The sequence below is a fragment of the Acanthisitta chloris genome, unplaced genomic scaffold (genome assembly GCF_000695815.1).
Source record: "Acanthisitta chloris isolate BGI_N310 unplaced genomic scaffold, ASM69581v1 scaffold4788, whole genome shotgun sequence".
NCBI lineage: Eukaryota > Metazoa > Chordata > Aves > Passeriformes > Acanthisittidae > Acanthisitta > Acanthisitta chloris.
The window spans coordinates 40,492-58,730 of NW_008685303.1; the positions used below are offsets into that span (position 1 = coordinate 40,492).

The 18,239-nt window shown below is 40.5% G+C and overlaps 2 protein-coding genes across 2 annotated transcripts in view; one reads left to right on the top strand and one right to left on the bottom strand.

The window, feature by feature from the left end:
• Positions 1-12,693, top strand: part of TRPV3 (transient receptor potential cation channel, subfamily V, member 3) — a 14,899-nt gene extending 2,206 nt beyond the window's left edge. Inside the window, exons 2-17 of the mRNA XM_009079701.1 lie at positions 1,151-1,255; positions 2,997-3,083; positions 3,740-3,897; positions 4,272-4,448; positions 4,622-4,762; positions 5,621-5,901; positions 6,283-6,459; positions 7,161-7,319; positions 7,604-7,705; positions 8,250-8,323; positions 9,060-9,225; positions 10,175-10,241; positions 10,575-10,846; positions 11,281-11,393; positions 12,008-12,078; positions 12,599-12,693. Coding sequence (XP_009077949.1) covers positions 1,151-1,255; positions 2,997-3,083; positions 3,740-3,897; positions 4,272-4,448; positions 4,622-4,762; positions 5,621-5,901; positions 6,283-6,459; positions 7,161-7,319; positions 7,604-7,705; positions 8,250-8,323; positions 9,060-9,225; positions 10,175-10,241; positions 10,575-10,846; positions 11,281-11,393; positions 12,008-12,078; positions 12,599-12,693 — 2,245 coding nt within the window. The remainder of the gene's footprint in view (positions 1-1,150; positions 1,256-2,996; positions 3,084-3,739; positions 3,898-4,271; positions 4,449-4,621; positions 4,763-5,620; positions 5,902-6,282; positions 6,460-7,160; positions 7,320-7,603; positions 7,706-8,249; positions 8,324-9,059; positions 9,226-10,174; positions 10,242-10,574; positions 10,847-11,280; positions 11,394-12,007; positions 12,079-12,598) is intronic.
• Positions 12,694-15,992: 3,299 nt separating this feature from the next.
• ASPA (aspartoacylase) overlaps positions 15,993-18,239 on the bottom strand; it is a 7,249-nt gene continuing 5,002 nt past the window's right edge. The window contains exons 4-6 of the mRNA XM_009079702.1: positions 17,297-17,404; positions 16,696-16,805; positions 15,993-16,205 (exon numbers count right to left, since the gene is read on the bottom strand). Of these exons, the coding sequence (XP_009077950.1) occupies positions 15,993-16,205; positions 16,696-16,805; positions 17,297-17,404 (431 nt within the window). The remainder of the gene's footprint in view (positions 16,206-16,695; positions 16,806-17,296; positions 17,405-18,239) is intronic.

An 18,239-nucleotide genomic window follows, 5' to 3' on the forward strand; every position in this document is an offset into this window, starting at 1 on the left:
ACTTGCTGCCTGCTTAGAAGACATTCACAGACACATCTCAAATGCTAAAAGGTCATACAAGTTTAAACAACTACGCACAGTGAATTAACACTTGGCTCACCAAGCCATTGGAAAATGAGATGAACTAGATGATGCTATTTTTAGCAAATGTCAGCAGGTTGTTCAGAAGTGTCCTAATAATACACTGCATTTTTAGCACCAGGACATGTTAATTCATCAGGATTCTTTGGGGAAGAGGCAGTTAAGAAACAAGAAGAAATATCCTATGGGTTAAACTATAAATATTAGGTGAATTGGAAATGTTTTCCAGGTGACTATTGGAACATTCTAGAAATGTAAGAGAGTTTCTGAACACTAGGCCATGTGAGAGTCTCTCCATCCAGCTCTGACATTCCTATCTCCATGGTGAAACATGGCAATGATTTAGTGAGATCCAGTGACACCAAACCCATGGATTTTGCCTCTCATCCTGCGGGTTTTAAAGGCTGAAATCTTCCTATTCTTTTCATGTTTCCTTTTCTGTCTTGTTTCAAATTTCATTTCTTTTCCCCACTAAATAATTTTCTATTTATTCCCTAGAAAAAAATTTTATCAGGAAAAGAAGTAGTCAAATGCCATGCATGACTGGCAAGAGGACACATTCAGTCCTGGCTGGTGGAAATGCCTGATGCCATTGTACATGTGACCTTTCCAACTTTCTGATTTAATCATTATCACTGCAGATGGGTTTGAAATGATCCATCCTGATGGCTCCTGGCTGGAAAAACAGGGACTAGGATGCAGTAGGTTAAAAAGCATTTGTGTGTGTAGGCACACACGTATGGCAGAGCAGCCACTGGTGCTGCAGTTGGCTCTGTGCACAGGAGCTGGTTTGGGGCTGCTGCTGAGGCATGTCAGCATCTGATGCCATGTGTTCTAAAAATATCTTGGGATCTTTTGCCCATCTGCCAGCATGAAGGAGCTGGGCACAGTGTTGGAGGTTGGGCTGCCCTGGGGGCAAAGCAGATAAGTCTCTTCCAGAGTCCTGTTAGGTATGATGCCAGGAAAGATAAATTGTCAAGCTTGCCCTAGGTATGTACATGTAGAGCTTTGCTTCTGGTTGAGCTTGCCTTTCATTATTAATATTTTTCAAATGCTCTGTCTTCAACAGTTCCCACTTTTTCCTGGAGATTGATGGCTTTGAAAGCAATGCGACTCCAAACAACACCTCTCCCCCTGTGTTTTCCAAACCAATGGATTCCAACATTCGGCCCTGGTAAGCTGTAGATGTCTATGCAATAGTCACACTGCAAATATATCTCTTTTCCTTCCAGCAGCTTCTCCTTATTTCTCCTCAGAGCTAGAATTTCACATGACTTTTGGTCCCTTCAAAGACAGAGCATCACTGGACTCAGCTGTTGCTAGATGATTTATCCCCATGTTTATCTACTGCTGTCATTTACATCAGGCCTCAGGTTTTGAATTTAAAATCAGTATTTTTTTAATCTTAGCCTCTTAATAATGATACATTAGGACAAATTCCATGTACCCATTTGGTTGTTTTCTACTGGGTAAAGATCACAGCTTAATTTAGCCAAGCCTGCTCCCAGCTGGGTGCTGACATCCTCCCTCTATTGCTCACTAGCAGTCAAACCACAGGAAAATGCTGAGTCTGAAATATTTAAAGCAGCCATTTATGCTGAGTGAATAGAGAAAAATGATGGCTGGCAAGAATGCACTTAATTTTTACAAACGTGTGAGGTATTAATAGCCAAAATAAGGAAAATATGCAGCAAATCTGGGATCAGCCCAGAATGGCCAATAGATTTTGTGTGTGATAATGTGCTTGGTCAGCTCTTTGGAATTAGGTGGTTTGGGTTCAGAAGAGAAGTATCCAAATTTCTCCCTCTCATTCAGGGCCTGAGCTGCACAATCACATGTGCTTTGCCACCAGATGACTCAGTTTCCTGCAGAGAAGTGACAGAGGGAACAGGACAGACCCTGAGCTCCAGCTCTGGCTCAAAGGGAATACCTACAGAGCAGAGCTGAACTTTTGCATTACTGTCCATGCATCTGTTTTGGCAATAACTAATACTTCAGACTCCCTAAATTATTAACCTGAGTCAGTTCATCAAATCTGAGCCTTACAGAAAGCAAAAATACAAGTAAGAAAAATCCTAATGAATGAGTTGTTAAGTCAAGTCTCCTTTTAGGACTGTCTGGAAATTATGTATAGCAATGACAAAACACCAGTGCCATTGCAATCCTTTAAATTTGTTACCTAAACAAGTATTTAGGTCCTAGTCTTCAATTGCTTTTAGCTGAAGCTTCGCAATGACAACAATGCCATTGCAATCCTTTAAATTTGTTTCCTAAACAAGTATTTAGGGCCTAGTCTTCAATTGCTTTTAGCTGAAGGTGCCATTGCAATCCTTTAAATTTGTTACCTAAACAAGTATTTAGGTCCTAGTCTTCAATTGCTTTTAGCTGAAGCTTCCATTCAAGTCAGCCACAAAATGCTCTGAAGTCACCTATAGTGTTGTGTGTAGTAAATCTTTAGGTAAATCACTTTTATTCTGGGCTTGCCACCCATGCACTGCTACTGATTTAGCACTTGTTTTGTGGCAGATGACAAGTTGAGCATGGGAAAAGGAAGAATGGAAGCCTCAGGCATTGAGGGTGATGCATAAAAAGCAGTGATCATACAAAAAAAAAGGCAAAACCTTCCCACGGTTTCAGGATCTGTGGAGAAATAATACAATAAAACACAAATCAGATTTCATTCCTAATGTCTTTTTTTAAAATATAATCAAGCCTATGTGATTCTTTTCATTTTCCCCCCTCTCACTTTAACATTCCCAAGGGAGAGAAAATGATGGAATTAAAAAGCACAATGTCAAATTAAACAGATTTCAGCTCCTCTGTAGCTCCTGCTCCCTACCACTGACTGATTCTGCATGTACTTTGCCAAAATACCTTCTAATACCTCAGCACATAAACTTTTCTGTGTCCTGCAGTGCATCTGGAAATGGGGATGACATGGATTCCCCACAGTCCCTTCAGGATGATGCGACTGAATATAGCCCCAATGTAGACAGTTGTTGGTGAGTGGAGTTTCTCAGTCCATTTTCAGTTGGTTAAATCTGTGATAGGGTAAATATTCCCTGTTTTGCTTGCCATGGTTTGGAAATAAGGTCATGTGTGTGCTCTAACCTCTGTTTGTCTCATGTTTAGTGTGAGGATCCTTTAGATAGAATATCTGTTTCCTAGATGACAACACAGGACCTGAACACCATGCACAGCTATGCAGGAGCTAGGAGTATTTCTGACTGGGGGAAATATTAAATCATTCTTATTCCAGAGTGGTGTATAATCAGGAAAGTGGTGGAAGATGTGAGGTTAAAAATTCTCTTCTGCTGTGAGAGGGGAGGTGCAGCCCCAGGTAACTTCAGGCACTGAAGGCAGTGAGCTGTGGACAGATCAGAGAAGCAGAGAAATATTAGCCTTTGTTCTAGAAAACTGGGGAAAATGCAAACCAGACTACTTGGAAAACACACTGTTTTATTACAAAACTCCTCTCTATATGCACTTACCTGCAAATAAGCAATCTGAGAGATGTTCTGCCAAGTTGTATATGGCAGTGGGGCAAGTATGTGTGGTCTGGGGCAAGTGGTTGTATTGCTTGTTCCTCTTAGGAAGAAAATAACATAAACCACAGTAAATTGAACCAACAATTTCATTAGTTCTTCTTACCATTCAGTGCTAACATCTCCCAAGGACCTGAGCAGATCAGTGCCAGGAAGAAGTTGAAGAGGTACATATTTCGGGCAGTGTCTGAGGGGAATGTGGAGGAGCTCCAGAGTCTCCTCACGGAGCTGAAGGAAAGATCCAATGCCTGCACCAACATGACTGTGCCAGGTAAGCTCTGCAGTTACTTGGGGGAAGGTTGGTAGCTCTTCTGACAGCACATGGATAGTCTAAAACTGGGAAATAGCTCTGTGCAGCAGCTGCTTTGCTGTGAATTTGGGTCTGGCTGGAGCTGCCATGGCAGTGGGATGGCTTACAGGAAAACCAAGTGTGTTGGATGCTTTATCAATCCGTGCCAGATCTCTGAATGCTCCATCTCACCAAGTGCTCAAGCACAAAGTGAACAGGATGGAATAATTGTTTGGCAAATAGTTCATGCTCATATATGTCCCTCAGGTTCCACCCCTAATAAACAAAACTTTAGGTTTATTTTCCATCTACTTTCATAAGCAATGCTGGTCTGATCTCAAATTTCCCTCTCCTAGACTATCTGATGAAAAAATTCACAGCTGCAGATACTGGCAAAACTTGCCTGATGAAAGCTCTGCTGAACATCAACGAAAACACAAATGAGATTGTGAATATGCTCCTGTCCTTTGCAGAAGAAAATGGTATTTTGGAGAGATTTATCAATGCAGCATACACAGAAGAGGCATATAAAGGTATTGCCACCTGGTACCAACTTCAGGTATATGGTTAAATATACCATCCATGAATTAATGTTTTCCTCAAATGCTCTAATGATGGTTATGAGACTTTCTTCATTATCATTGGTGCTATCCACTGTGAAACATCATTAGTGCTTAAGAGATTCAACTCCTGTTTCTTGTTTCAGGCCAGACAGCTCTAAATATTGCCATTGAGAGAAGACAGCATGAAATAACCCAGAGCCTCATAGCAAAAGGAGCTGATGTCAATGCTCATGCCCAGGGTATTTTCTTTAATCCCAAACATAAGCATGAAGGTTTTTATTTTGGTAAGTGGAAATGTGATCTCTGTGGAAAGGTTAGGAAGGAATACCCAAAGCTTCTGTAAAACGAGAGCTCAGTTCAATCCAATCAATATGTAAATGTGCTTTCATATATTAAGCTTAGCACAGTGACTCTTTTATAACATGATTCTTGGGAGTCACAGTGGATGAGAAGCTCAGCATGAGCTGCAGTGTGAGCTCAGCCCAGAAAGCCAATGGAATCCTGGGCTGCATCCACAGGAGTGTGGGCAGCAGGTTGAAAGAGGTGATTCTCCCCCTCTGCTCTGGTGAGACCCACCTGGAATACTGCACACAGTTCTGGTGTCCTCAATACAAGGACACAGAACTGTTAAAGTAAGTCCAGAGGAGAGGAAGGAGTTGCTCAGAGGATTGGAGCATCTCCCCTATAGGACAGGCTGAGGGAGTTGGGGCTGTTCAGCCTGGAGAAGAGAAGACTGTGTGGAGACCTCAGAGCAACTTTTCAATATCTGAAGGGCCTACAAGGAGTCAGAGAGGGACTCTGTTAGGAACTGCAGTGATAGGACAAGGGGTAATGGGCTCAAACTGAAGGAGGGGAAGTCTAGGTTGGATGTGAGAAAAAAGTTTTTTATTATAAGGGTGGTGAGACACTGGCACAGGTTGCCCAGGGCTGCCCCAACCCTGGGTGGTGTTCAAGGCCAGGCTGGATGAGCCTTGAGCAACCTGATCTAGTGAGGAGGTGTCCCTGCCCAGGGCAGGGGGTTGGGACTGGATGACCTGTAAGGTCCATTCCAACCCTTAAACTCTATGATTATGATTGTATGATTATGATTGTGAATGGTTGTAATAAAACTTCACCACATGTTTCATTTCATCATTTCATAGGTGAAACTGCACTGGCATTAGCTGCATGTACCAACCAACCAGACATAATTCAGCTGTTAATGGACAATGCCAGGACTAATATCAGTTCTCAGGATTCCAGAGGAAACAATATCCTTCATGCATTAGTCACTGTGGCAGAGGACGCCAGAACTCAAAATGACTTTGTCATCAGGATGTATGATATGATTTTGTTGAAAAGTAAAGACAGAACTCTGGAAACAACAAGGAATAAGGAAGGTTTGACACCACTGCAATTAGCTGCAAAGACTGGCAAATTGGAGGTGGGTGTTATTTCAGAGAAACTAGTGCTCCAACACGTAGTTTTTCAGGCTGGTTGTGCTGTTGTGTATTTGCTGAGCTGATTTTGTTCAAAAGAATTGGCAATGGGCTCATTTAGAAAGCAATTGATTAAGTTGAAGGAAGATACAAATACAAACCCATGGAAAACTGCTTTCATCCTTTAGAATAATCTCTGATAGGAAATTCTGGAGGCATTAAAACTCTGTTAGAGCTCTGTTTCCAACACACCCCACTGAATACCACATTGAGTTGCACAGCTGTACAAATTGGGATAGGTAAAAGAGCTTTGGGTGTGTGTATCCATGTGTTTTCTCCTTTCCCATGAGCACAGCTGCTTACAAATGGTCTTGTTATTGCTTTAGATTCTGAAATACATCCTGAGCAGAGAGATCAGAGAGAAGCCTAACAGGAGCCTGTCAAGAAAATTCACAGACTGGGCTTATGGTCCTGTTCAATCTTCCCTCTATGATCTGACAGAACTGGATACAACTGCAAACAACTCAGTGCTGGAAATCATTGTCTATAACACAAATATTGGGGTAAGTTATCTGGTTGTAAAACATAGTTATTTCTATTTCTAGCAGTACAATAATTTTCTAGCAGTACACTCATTTCAGGTGTGTTAGCTCATATATTGCTTGTGTTACTTGGACAAGAATTGCTTGTAACAGACTCATTTTTAGTTCTCAGTTTTTGTATCAGGAACAGGATGAATTTTGTACCTCTGTAGATTGTCAGCTGTAAGAAAATACTCATTCAGCTCCTGAAACACAGTTTAGGCTCTTTGGAAGTGTCTCTGCATTTGAAGTATTAATTTGCTTTGCCATAGGAACAGAAATACATTCCAGCTGGGCAGACCAAATACATTGTACTCAACAGGTATTTGTATCTGAGGTGTTTAGGAGTGTTTGCTTTTCAAAGCCAGAATTTTACATTGGCTGAATTTAAACACTGCCAGAAAACCTCAGTAGGAAGCAGGAGCAGGAGTTCACATGACAGTTTCAGCTCAATCATGATGTGGCAGACAGAGAGTGGCAGCTCATCCCAGCATGAGTGGCAGTTGTCCCATTGCATCTCATCAGGTTAAGGCCTGACACATCTCTGAGCACAGATGTGTTTCCAGCTCAGCAAGGACAGACACTTCATGAAACACACAACACATGCCTGAAACCATCTCAGTTTCCTCCCAGGCAGCAAATTGAAATATTTAACTGTGTCTTTTGCCTTGTCTTTCGTACAGAATCGCCACGAAATGCTAACTTTGGAGCCTCTGAACTCACTCCTGAGGATGAAGTGGAAGAAGTTTGCACGACACATGTTTTTTATGTCATGCTGTTTTTATTTCCTGTACAATGTAACATTAACATTGGTTTCCTACCACAGGCCTAATGAGAACGAAGTGAGTAGAGCAGCTGAATCTCACCAGATTTTACTGATGTACAATGCAAAAGTGTTTAAAATGCTAACCCAAAACCAGATATTGGAGTATCTGTAGTGTGACCACATCAGGTTTTTAAATATCTATGTTTGGGGCTGAGTCTGGAAAAAAATCCATCATGACAAAATTCTCACTGAAAGGGAAGAAATTGTGTACTCAGAGTTATATGTGTGAGGTTTCCTGTTGTTTTGCCTTTTACTCTTTGGGTCTGGAACTGAGTCTTTCATTTTGGATCCTTCTCACAGGCTCCACCTTACCCCCTTGCCCTAACACGTGGAGTGGGATGGCTGCAGTTATCAGGACAGGTGATGGTTATGTTAGGAGCAATATTTTTAGCCATTAAAGAGGTAAGACTTGTTAATAACCAACATCTAACACGATGGGTAAAGGACTTCTCTAGGTTTATGAATATTCTGATGACATTGGCAATACCTGTGGAGTAATAGGTGTCATTTCTAAAAGCCTTTGGCACAATGCACCACTTCAAATGACCCTGGGGATGTATTCAATACAACTGTATTGCTCTGTGGGATAAATGTGAGGATGTTTTCCTTTGAAGTTCTCAAGGCAGAGATCTGATATTTGTATAACATCAGTTCCATCAGTGGCTTTAAGGACACTGCTGCATTAGAACTTGTAATGGGAAAAATACATGGGATAATTTTGCCATATGCTGTAAGTAATTAAAAGCAGTAACTGTTAAGCTGTGCTAGAGATGACAGAATTTTCAACTTTGAAGTCACAGCCCTCTAAAAAAATTAATTTAGACATTACCATGTCTATCAGTAGATGGATTATTTTAGAACACTAATGAAATGGTTATTTAAAGCAGATTTTGAGGGCTGTTTTCTCTTACTACCATGTCTGTATTTTATGTGTCTGTCTGCCTAGAGTGTGGCAATCTTCCTGCTCAGGCCCTCAGACCTGCAGTCGATTCTCTCTGACGCCTGGTTCCACTTTGCATTGTGAGTCTGACACACATACTTAGAGATTTTACACTTATCTCTTTCCTACTACATATAAATTGCAGATCTCTCTCATGCATTTAAGAAACCTGATTAATGAACCAGATCGTTTCACACCCATTTCAACTCCTTCAGGGAGGAAAACCAGCACAAAGCTGGTTCAGCTGCCCAGTGGGAGTATCCATCACTCAGCCTAGATAAAGCACAGATGATTCCTTCTCACTTTTAGCACATGATTGTAGGATCAATAAAAGGTGATGTGGTATAGCATGACCTCTCTTCCTCCTCCTCCAACCACACTGATACCAATCTTGTGCTGCTGAGAATCTGCTCTACATCCTATCACAGCACATCACCCCTGCTAGTGTCTTCCTTCTTCGTGGAAAACCTAATGATCCTATCAACTCATGAAGTTAAACTTGAGTTAATTGGCTTCAGAGAGACTGTTAAGAATTTTTGATGTCTTTGTCAGCAAAATCTGCACTGACCTGTTGTTTCTGGGAAAATAGTTCACTTACAGTGAACTCTTATAAATATAATCCTAACAGATTATTATGCCTATATCACCTGTACTGATCTACTTCATTGTTAAATGATCATGACAATGTTCATGGGGAGCACAGAAATTACAACTTGGGCATAAAGAGCAAAGAAATTTTGTTTTCATAATTTTCCATGATGTTGTTGGTTTTGTGCTAGTAATTTCTCTTTTACATATATGTTTGTTTTTTAACAGTTTTATACAAGCTTTGCTTGTGATCTTCTCTGTCTTTTTGTACTTGTTTTCCTACAAAGAACACCTCGTGTGTCTTGTTTTGGCAATGGCCCTGGGCTGGGCCAATATGCTCTATTTCACCAGAGGTTTCCAGTCCATGGGCATCTACAGTGTGATGATTCAAAAGGCAAGTTGGTTCCCTTTGATTTTACCTCCATTGTTAGGATACTCAATTGTTTTACAATCCAAATCAAGTATATTGGGCAATTTAGATGCATTTTAGACTTTATATTGAGATTTTTTTTGGGTTTTTTTCACTTTATACATACAATTTCAGCAGAACAAACTATGTCACCTCTGCCCAAAGGCCATTGAGGCACTGGAGCAAGTCCAGCCAAGGGAAATGAGGGCAGGAAAGGACTAGTGGGAGTTGGGCTTGGTTAGCCTGGAGAAGAGGCTCAGGGGTGACCTCATGGCTCTCTACAACTCCCTGTCAAGGCTGGAGAGAGGTGGGGGATGTCTCTCTGCTATCACTGCAGGGAGAGGACTAATGGGAATGGCCTTGAGTTGAGACAGGGCAGAGTCAGTGTAGACAGCAGGAAAAATGTGTTCCCTGTGAGGGTGTTCAGGCACTGGGATATTTGCCCAGGGAGGTGGTGGAGTCTCCACCCCTGGAAGTGTTGAAGAAGAGTCTGGATCTGCCACTGGAAGATCAGGTTTAGGGGTTACAGCAGTGACAGGTTAATGGTTGGACTTGATGATCTTAGAGGTCTCCTCCAACAGATGATTCTATGAATGGCCCAAACTAATCTGAATCTTAAAATTGACATTTTATTGTATTAAATATGTGAGCAGCTTGTGTTTTTTCAGCTAATGTACTTCTGCTATTTAATTGCTTCATACACTGTAATGTCCATATTGTACAGAATTAGTCACCCTCAGGCAACACAGAAGACTCTAAGAGATAAAAAAATCAGACCAAAATATTTGGGTTTCTCCCTGAAACAAAAACCAGTTTCCTCCTTGAAACCAACCTGATCCTTTAGTGTGTGCCTCACTTGTGTCCCTGCAGAATTCATAAGCATAAAACTAGCTTTCAGTCTTAATTTCTGATCACTGTTTCGTTTAATTTTTAGGTCATCCTGCAAGATGTGATAAAATTTTTAGTTGTCTATATGGTGTTTTTGCTGGGATTTGGCGTAGGTAAATATTACTGGAGAAAAGTACTGATGTTCTGCGTGAGTAGAAGTTTCAGCACTGTTATGAATAAGAACCCTGTTTTCACCATGAGAGCTCATGTTGGGGTTTCTTCTGGATATTAGGGTTAGAGGGGAAGAGATGAGTCATTTGGCTCTGTCTCAGTTGCCTCCAGGTTCATTGGGGCTCTCTCTGCTTCCTGGAAATCTGTCATCTGGCTGCTGCGTGTGTTGCTGGGCAGCTCTGGCTCTCTCTTGGGCAGTGCATTTGGAATTCTTTAGGATAAAATGCCATGGATTCATAAAGCATTATTGTGATTGAAGTTTCCTTTCTTCTCAGCTCTTGCTGCACTGATTGAGACTTGCCAAGATGGTGGTGAATGCCATTCCAACAGCAGCCTGGGCCCTGTTCTGATGGATCTCTTTAAGCTCACCCTAGGACTGGGTGATCTGGAGATCCAGCAAAATTCAAAGTATCCTGTCCTGTTTCTTCTGCTCCTCATAACTTTTGTTGTGTTGACTTTTGTCCTTCTCTTGAACATGCTGATTGCATTAATGGGAGAAACAGTGGAAGATATTTCTAAAGAGAGTGAGCACATCTGGAAGCTCCAGGTTGGTTTGGGAGTTTGCTTAGTGAAGTTACAGATTCATGGGCTAAAAGCTTTTGAGCTGTACCTATGGCAGCTCCTGCTGCCAGAATGGGTTAGGTGCTACCAATGGGTTAGATATTACCAATGATAATCCCCATTTGTCTATGTGTATAAGCAATGGAAATAAGTAAGTTTAGAGTATAAATTCCAAGTTAACAACTATCCTAAAGGTAACATGATGACTTGGATTTCCAACCAAGGCTGAAGAGAAAGCTATTGGCCTCCCTTTTTGCACAGGCCAAATGATCAGTAATGTGCCAAGATATTTGTTACTGGTGGAGTTGGTGTTGGCTGTGGGTGGTGGATTGACATGTTATCATGGAACTGGAAACAATATGCTATGAAATCGATGCTGAATGTGTTAACCATAATCCTGTTACTATTTATTGTTGCTAGAGAGCCAGAACTGTTTTGGAATTTGAAAAATTCTTACCAAAATGTTTGAGGAAAAAATTCCAACTGGGAGAACGGTGTAAAGTGGCTGAAAATGACACCAGGGTGTGTTTAAGGTAAAGGAAAGCTAAATACTCAATGCTGTGCTATCAGTTGTGCTCTGTGTGCTGCTTCAAAGTTATTTCTTCTCAAAACCCTCCTGAAAATGTTTATATTACCTCTAGAAATTATACTAGTCATGAGATGTTTTAGGGAGAGAGTGATCAGGCATTGGAATGTGCTGCCCAGGGAAGTGGTGGATTCCCCATCCCTGGAGGTTTTCAAGCTGAGACTGGATGTGGCACTTAGTGCCATGGTCTAGTGACCACAGTAGGATTGGACTTGATGATCTTGGAGGTCTTTTCCAACCCAATTGATTCTATGATTCTAGGAATTGATTGGTATTTGATCATTACCATATTAAAGAAAAACGTTGGTTTGGAAGAATCCTTAGGGTGAGTTTTAAGCTGTACTTGTAATGTGAGAAATTATAAATCATCTCAGTGTTATTCTCACCTTCATATAGTGCATAACTCTACAAGAGACATTCAGAGATTTGGTAGCAGTGAAACAGGTGGAGGTGGTAAAGTGTGACAATCCCAGGAAGGAATAAAGGAACCAAAGGGAAAGTGCAGAGATGTAGCTGGCAGATAATGCATGATGATAACACAACTTTGTCCAATGTAAACAGGATTAATGAAGTGAAATGGACTGAGTGGAAAACACATGTTTCATTTATTAATGAAGACCCAGGGCCAACAGGTACTGTGGAATTTCATGGCACTGTATTTGTGAAATCTTTTCTTCTCAGAAATGCTTTGATATAGTTTTATACCTTTTGAAAATAGAAACTCTCATGGTCTTGGATATTCAACCACACTTTGCTGCTAAAGAAACGAATGGTTAATGTGGTAGCAGTGTTAAACTAAAGGTTTGGGGAGAAGGTTGGTTACAAACTTGTATGTTTGGTGATATATATTGAGTGACAAATTGCCCCTCACAAATATTGATCAGGAAACCCAAGACACTCATCTGCTGCCTGTTCTGAAGTTTCTTCTTGAGCCAATTAGCATTTATATTGCTTAGCAGAATGAGCTGAGTAACAAGGAAAAGGAGCAGCCAGAAAAAAATCTCAGTATGAGATATGGTAGTAAACTGACAACTTGCTGTGTAAATAATTGCGTGTTTTCAACTCCTCCCAAAAAAATGATGTGCAAAACTTTGATCTTGCATTTACAGTTTCTACCATATCCTGTTTTGTTTACAATGCATTTTCTTGCAGATCCAAGCAAAAGTCAAGATAATTCAAGGACTAATAGCAAAACCACCCTGAATACGTTTGAAGAAATGGATGATTTGCCTGAGACTTCTGTTTAGTTGTGCTGTGTTTGAGATGTGGCTGTTCTGAAGGTTAAAAGCATCAGCAGTGGATGCTGAAAGCTTTGTTGATGTTTTGGACAGCTGTAACCAGCTGGAACACAAACTTTCAGTGACACAGTCTGATGGCTTGAACCCATTTAGTCAGGGCAGCTAAGCTAAAGTAAAATGGACTATTTCACTGCTTTGGTTTTGAGCCTCACAGACCATTGCTGTCCGAGTTTGCGTGACGTTGCTCAGACTTGGCTCTAATAACTGGATAAAAAAGGTCAAATGTGAGCTATTCCTTCCTTTTGTGGAAAATTAAGGTCATTGGGATCCCAGTCTGCTGGGTTTGGGAATCTCTTAACTCATGAGAAACTCGATTTGTACACTGAACAAAGTTAAGTTCTTGTCGTGGAGAAAAGCATTTCAGTTCTGAAGACACTAAATGAAGTATGTTATTGTGAAATCACAATGTTCTGGATACATTTGAAGCTTTTTGCATTGACTGTCAGTGTTACTGGAGGTTTGGCCCCACGAGCTGGAGAAAGCCTCAGGTCCCAGTAGCTTTGCCTGATCTGTTTTCCTCTGTGCAATCTTCAGGGAATAATGTGGAGTTTTCTGCTCTTTATTTATTACTCTGTGCATTTGTCTCCCCATAAAAGAATAGGGCAGAAATATAATTCAGGATGGAGGACATTTCTGAGACTGTTCCAGTCACAACATCTTTACTCTCCCTCCTTGGCTGTTCCAGGCTGTTGCACTTGGTACATAAAATAAGTTTTCACATTGGAAGTTCTTCTGAATTCATTTCAGCATTCAGCCACTTCAGGAGAAGAAGAACAGTCAGTATTTCTTCCCCAGATGAACACATAATTTCAGTGCAATGCAACTGCAGACTTTAGTTTTGGTTCAGAGTACTATGTAATGCATTTCTGTAGCACTTTTTTCTATCACTGCCTGTGATGACCTGGTACTATGAATTATATTTTTAGTTTTCTGTTTGATGTGTATATACGAAATGTGTTCAATGTACTTTTCAATTTCAATCAGCACATGATGTGTATTGAGTGTCTTGGCTTTTCACCATATCCATTCACTTGGTGCCTGTTTAAAGGTGCTGCTTTAGGGAAGACTCAGGGGAATTCTGTTCTGCAGTTGGATGATACTAAGAATTGCGTTGGATTTTACAGCTAAACCTGCTGGGGGCAAAATGCTCCAAAAGACTTTCTTAAGACAGAAGAGAGCGTGAGGGAACACTGCAGCAGGAAGGACAGTGCAAAGCTCTTTGCAGGGATGGTGGATGTGGCTTTCACTGCCCAACCAGATGCTGAATCCTGTGATTCCTACCACGCGTGGCCTGGATGGATGGGATGGAATGGAAACCTTCAGCTGTGTCTTTACAGGGCATAGGAACACTAATGTGTATCACTAGACTGTGTAATACCTGAGTGGTGTTTGGCTTTTTCAGCACAGGATATGTAGAGAAGAAAAACTCCTGTGCTCTTGGACTCTTTTCACCTTTGCTGGTTAATTTTGCATCGAAATTGCCGATGAAGAATTTTGCCCTAGGACTGTGCAGTTCTGTTTGGACTCTTTTCAGTGCCAGTTTTTGTACAAAGGAAAAATACCTCTTCACATGTACTCAGGAACTGAAGCAGCCTGTGCTGGGCTCTGTGTGGCTGTGGGTGGACTTTCCTGTGCTCTTGGACTCTTTTCACCTTTGCTGGTTAATTTTGCATCGAAATTGCCGATGAAGAATTTTGCCCTAGGACTGTGCAGTTCTGTTTGGACTCTTTTCAGTGCCAGTTTTTGTACAAAGGAAAAATACCTCTTCACATGTACTCAGGAACTGAAGCAGCCTGTGCTGGGCTCTGTGTGGCTGTGGGTGGACTTGTCACTGAAAACCAGCCAAGACACCTCAGTGCTGTGCTGAGGTCATGCTGGGGGTGTAGACAAAAAAAAGGGAAGCACAAGAACCATGTGCTGTGCCAATGTCCAGGTACAAAACTGTATGGATAAACCAAGGAAGGAGCTGGGGGGTTGTGTCTAGAATTTCTTGCTGAGAGATTGCCCTCCCTGTGTGGCCACAGAGCATTTACCATCTCCTAGCTCAAGGTTTGTACCAAGAGCTCTATGAATGATGACTAGAGCAGGTCATTCTGGACTTTTTATACAACCTTTATTTAAACTAAAGAAATAAAACTTGTGATTCAATAAACATTTGGTCCTGTGTTTTTATTTTATTGCCAGAGGAGTTACACAAAGACAAGGACAAAATACTTGATATTTAGTAGTAAAGAAACATCACTTTTCCAAACATATCATATGGGAGTTGTCTGGACAATTAAACTGTCAGGAAATAGTTAATGTATCCTTATGCAAAGTTCTTAATGTTTGTCACCAGATTGTCAAATATGTTAAAAGCAGCTTTAGAAAATGAATTAAAATCCCATTTTCTTCTCTTTTTCAGTTACTATGACAGAATTTCTCTCTGCAGATACAGAACAAGGCAGCCTGGAGATTCTGGGACGTGTCTCCATATGGAAATCTTAATTTCCATCAGGAGTTCTCAGGTATGGTTTGTGCATTTCTCCTCATCAAATCCTGAGTAATTGCCTAAATCTTGCCTTTTTCATTCACTTTTGGCGTACAGCAGTTAATATTTAATTTGGAAAATGCTATAAGCAATAGATAGATACATCTAGAAAGTTATAAAGCTATAAATTTCTCTAGTCTCCATTGCAATAGAAGTTTTCCTCTAAAGTTCACTGGATAAGTAAAGCTTTTGCTTCTGAATTTGAATATTGCTCCACTATGTTTCCAGCTACTCAATGCTCCCTAAATTCAATCTTTTTTGTCTGTAAGTTAATATTAAATCAGCTTGAATTAATCATGAAATACACTAAAATGAAATGTAAATCTTTGTAGAGTATATCATAGAATGATAGGATCAACCAGGTTGGAAAAGACCTCCAGGATCATCAAGTCCAACCCTACTGTGTTTACTAGACCATGGCACTAAGTGCTGGTTATGGAGGTTTGAGATTATGAAGTAGAAAAGCTGCAATTATTTTATCTAATGTAGTTCTGTGGCTGAACATCTTCATAAAAACTTCATAAAAATATTCTCTGCATCTCTAGGAATCTATTAGAACAACTAAACAGGAGCCATAATCAGCATTATGACATTAGGTTTCATTTAAAAGTGCTCAGCAGTGTTAATTAAATTAAATTTTATAATTAGAGTTATTCCATAAAGACTCTTGGGTGACCCTGGAGTCCACAAAGGAACCCACAAGGTCTGTGATCAGTTCTTAGGACGTGCTCTGGTCTGAGACTGAGGCCCTGAGGTGTCTTGCAGTGAGTTTCACTTTCTCTGTCTTCACAAAAGCTTCTTTCTTTTCATAATATGCTGCTTCATTAATAAATGTTGGGTAGACTGTAGAGTTCCCTTGATATGGAATTACTTCTCCATCAAAAGTCACAAACAGAGGATCCCCATCCTCCAGTGGCTGCCAGTCTCGGTCCTCAGGGAAAGAAAATAAATAGGATAGATTTACTTTCATAGGCATTTTATGTGATGTCTGAGGTTTGTGCTCAACAATTAGAATTTCTGCAGTTTATGGAAAAAGCTTTTAAAATAATTCCTTTAATCTGCAGTACATTTTGGGTGTTTTGCCTTTGTTTTCAGGATCGTAGGCTCATCCCTTCTCTCCATCTATGACACAGTTCAGAGTTCAAAATTGATTTATATTTTACAATTTTGACCCATCCAATTGTCTCCTTTTTTTCAGTCTTAGGTTCAGAACTGATTTTAGATTCAGTGATCCCCAAGTCAGTTCCCAACACTGTATATATGACCTTAGTGATAAAACTGAACTCTAAGGAAGATATTCAATAAATCCATTGGCAATACTGGTGTTTAAAATATTTGCTACTAAAATATATTGCAATGTAGCAGAAGCAACACAGGAATACATAGAAAGTGTCACAAACAGAAACTATTCTAGAATTTACCTGCAGTTTAGGGTGAATAATAGCAATAATTTCACCATTCTTTTTCCTGGGATAATCTACTTTCTCCATTATTTTAAAAACCTCAATTGTACATGGTGGAAATTCCTTTCCTAGAAAGAAGAAATGTAATTTAATGTCAAAATGAACAATTGGCTGTCAAAAAGAACAATGCATTATTAATTCTTTTCAGAATGGCTCAAATCCTTAAGTTGTCCCCTCAAAGCCAAGTTACAGAAAGATGGTTCAGTCATGTATTGAGGCATAGCAAGCCCAGGTCTAAATTTGCTGCTGACATTTAACTTCTTAGTGTATTTTGTAGATGAAGAAATCAATGCAAGGCCTGTGTTTGGCAGTGCTGCACAACACAGAATGGAGCAGTGCTATGTCATCTTTACCATTCCAGCACAATAATGGAGATGCTGAGATACAAACTTATATTATTTTCCTCCTACTTCCATCTTACCAAACATGTTGACTTTAATTTTAGCGACCGATCCTCCCCCACCACCCTTTGACCTGTTTAAGTCCAAAGTGTTGGAGCCCAACCTATTTTCCTTCAATAATCCCCTGACATGACACAGGAGCTATAATCTCTCATTACCTTCATTAAAAAGCTGCACAAAATCAAGGCCATGTTTGACAATCTTCCTCATTTTGTCCAACACATCAGCTCTAGCAACACCTTGTGGCTGAGGACCCACCTCCACACCTGTGTGCAGACATGGGAGATGGTTAATGTGCCCAGAACACATCAGGAACAGGTGTCTGATGGGTTAGTGTTCAATATATAAAAGAAATTGTGAAGTACAGTTGTGTGGTTTATAAGGCAAGCAGAAAACATGGCTCGCCCATCAGGGTTAGTTTAAAGAACTGGATGTATGTTTTTGAGAGTGCTGTGAGGGTCAAAGAAATATACTGTATATATTTCTTTCTCTTAGTCTTTTCCTCATCCTGTTCATGCTGCATTTTAAAGAACTCATTGTTTAATATGCAAAGCAAAATAATGATGTTTTGCTTGTTGTTGTGATTCCATAAATGAAGAAGTTAACAACTCCCATGCAGAACATCATTTCCCCCTTCCTTTATCACATCTTCCCTTCTCCTCTTGGCTAACAAGCAGTGTTTCAGCCAAGGCTCATTCAGAGGATGTAAACATTGCTTTTCTGAGGCTTTTACTTCCTCTTTCTCCTCAGAAGTTATAAATATGCTCTGCAAACAGTGGGTTAAGTGAGTTTAAGAATTTCCATCTGGCTTCTGTATTTTGTAAGCCAAGTGTAAGTCAGAACTCAGAAGAAGAATCATATCTATTTGATTGGGTAAACATGTTGTCAAACAAACAGCTCCTGGTGATCAGAGCACTGAGCATAGCACAGTGAAATCATAGAATCAATCAGGTTGGAAAGGACATCCAAGGTATCAAGTCCAACCCTACTGTGGTCACTAGACCATGGCACTAAGTGCCACATCCAGTCTCAGCTTGAAAACCTCCAGGGATGGGGAATCCACCACCTCCCTGGGCAGCACATTCCAATGTCTGATCATTC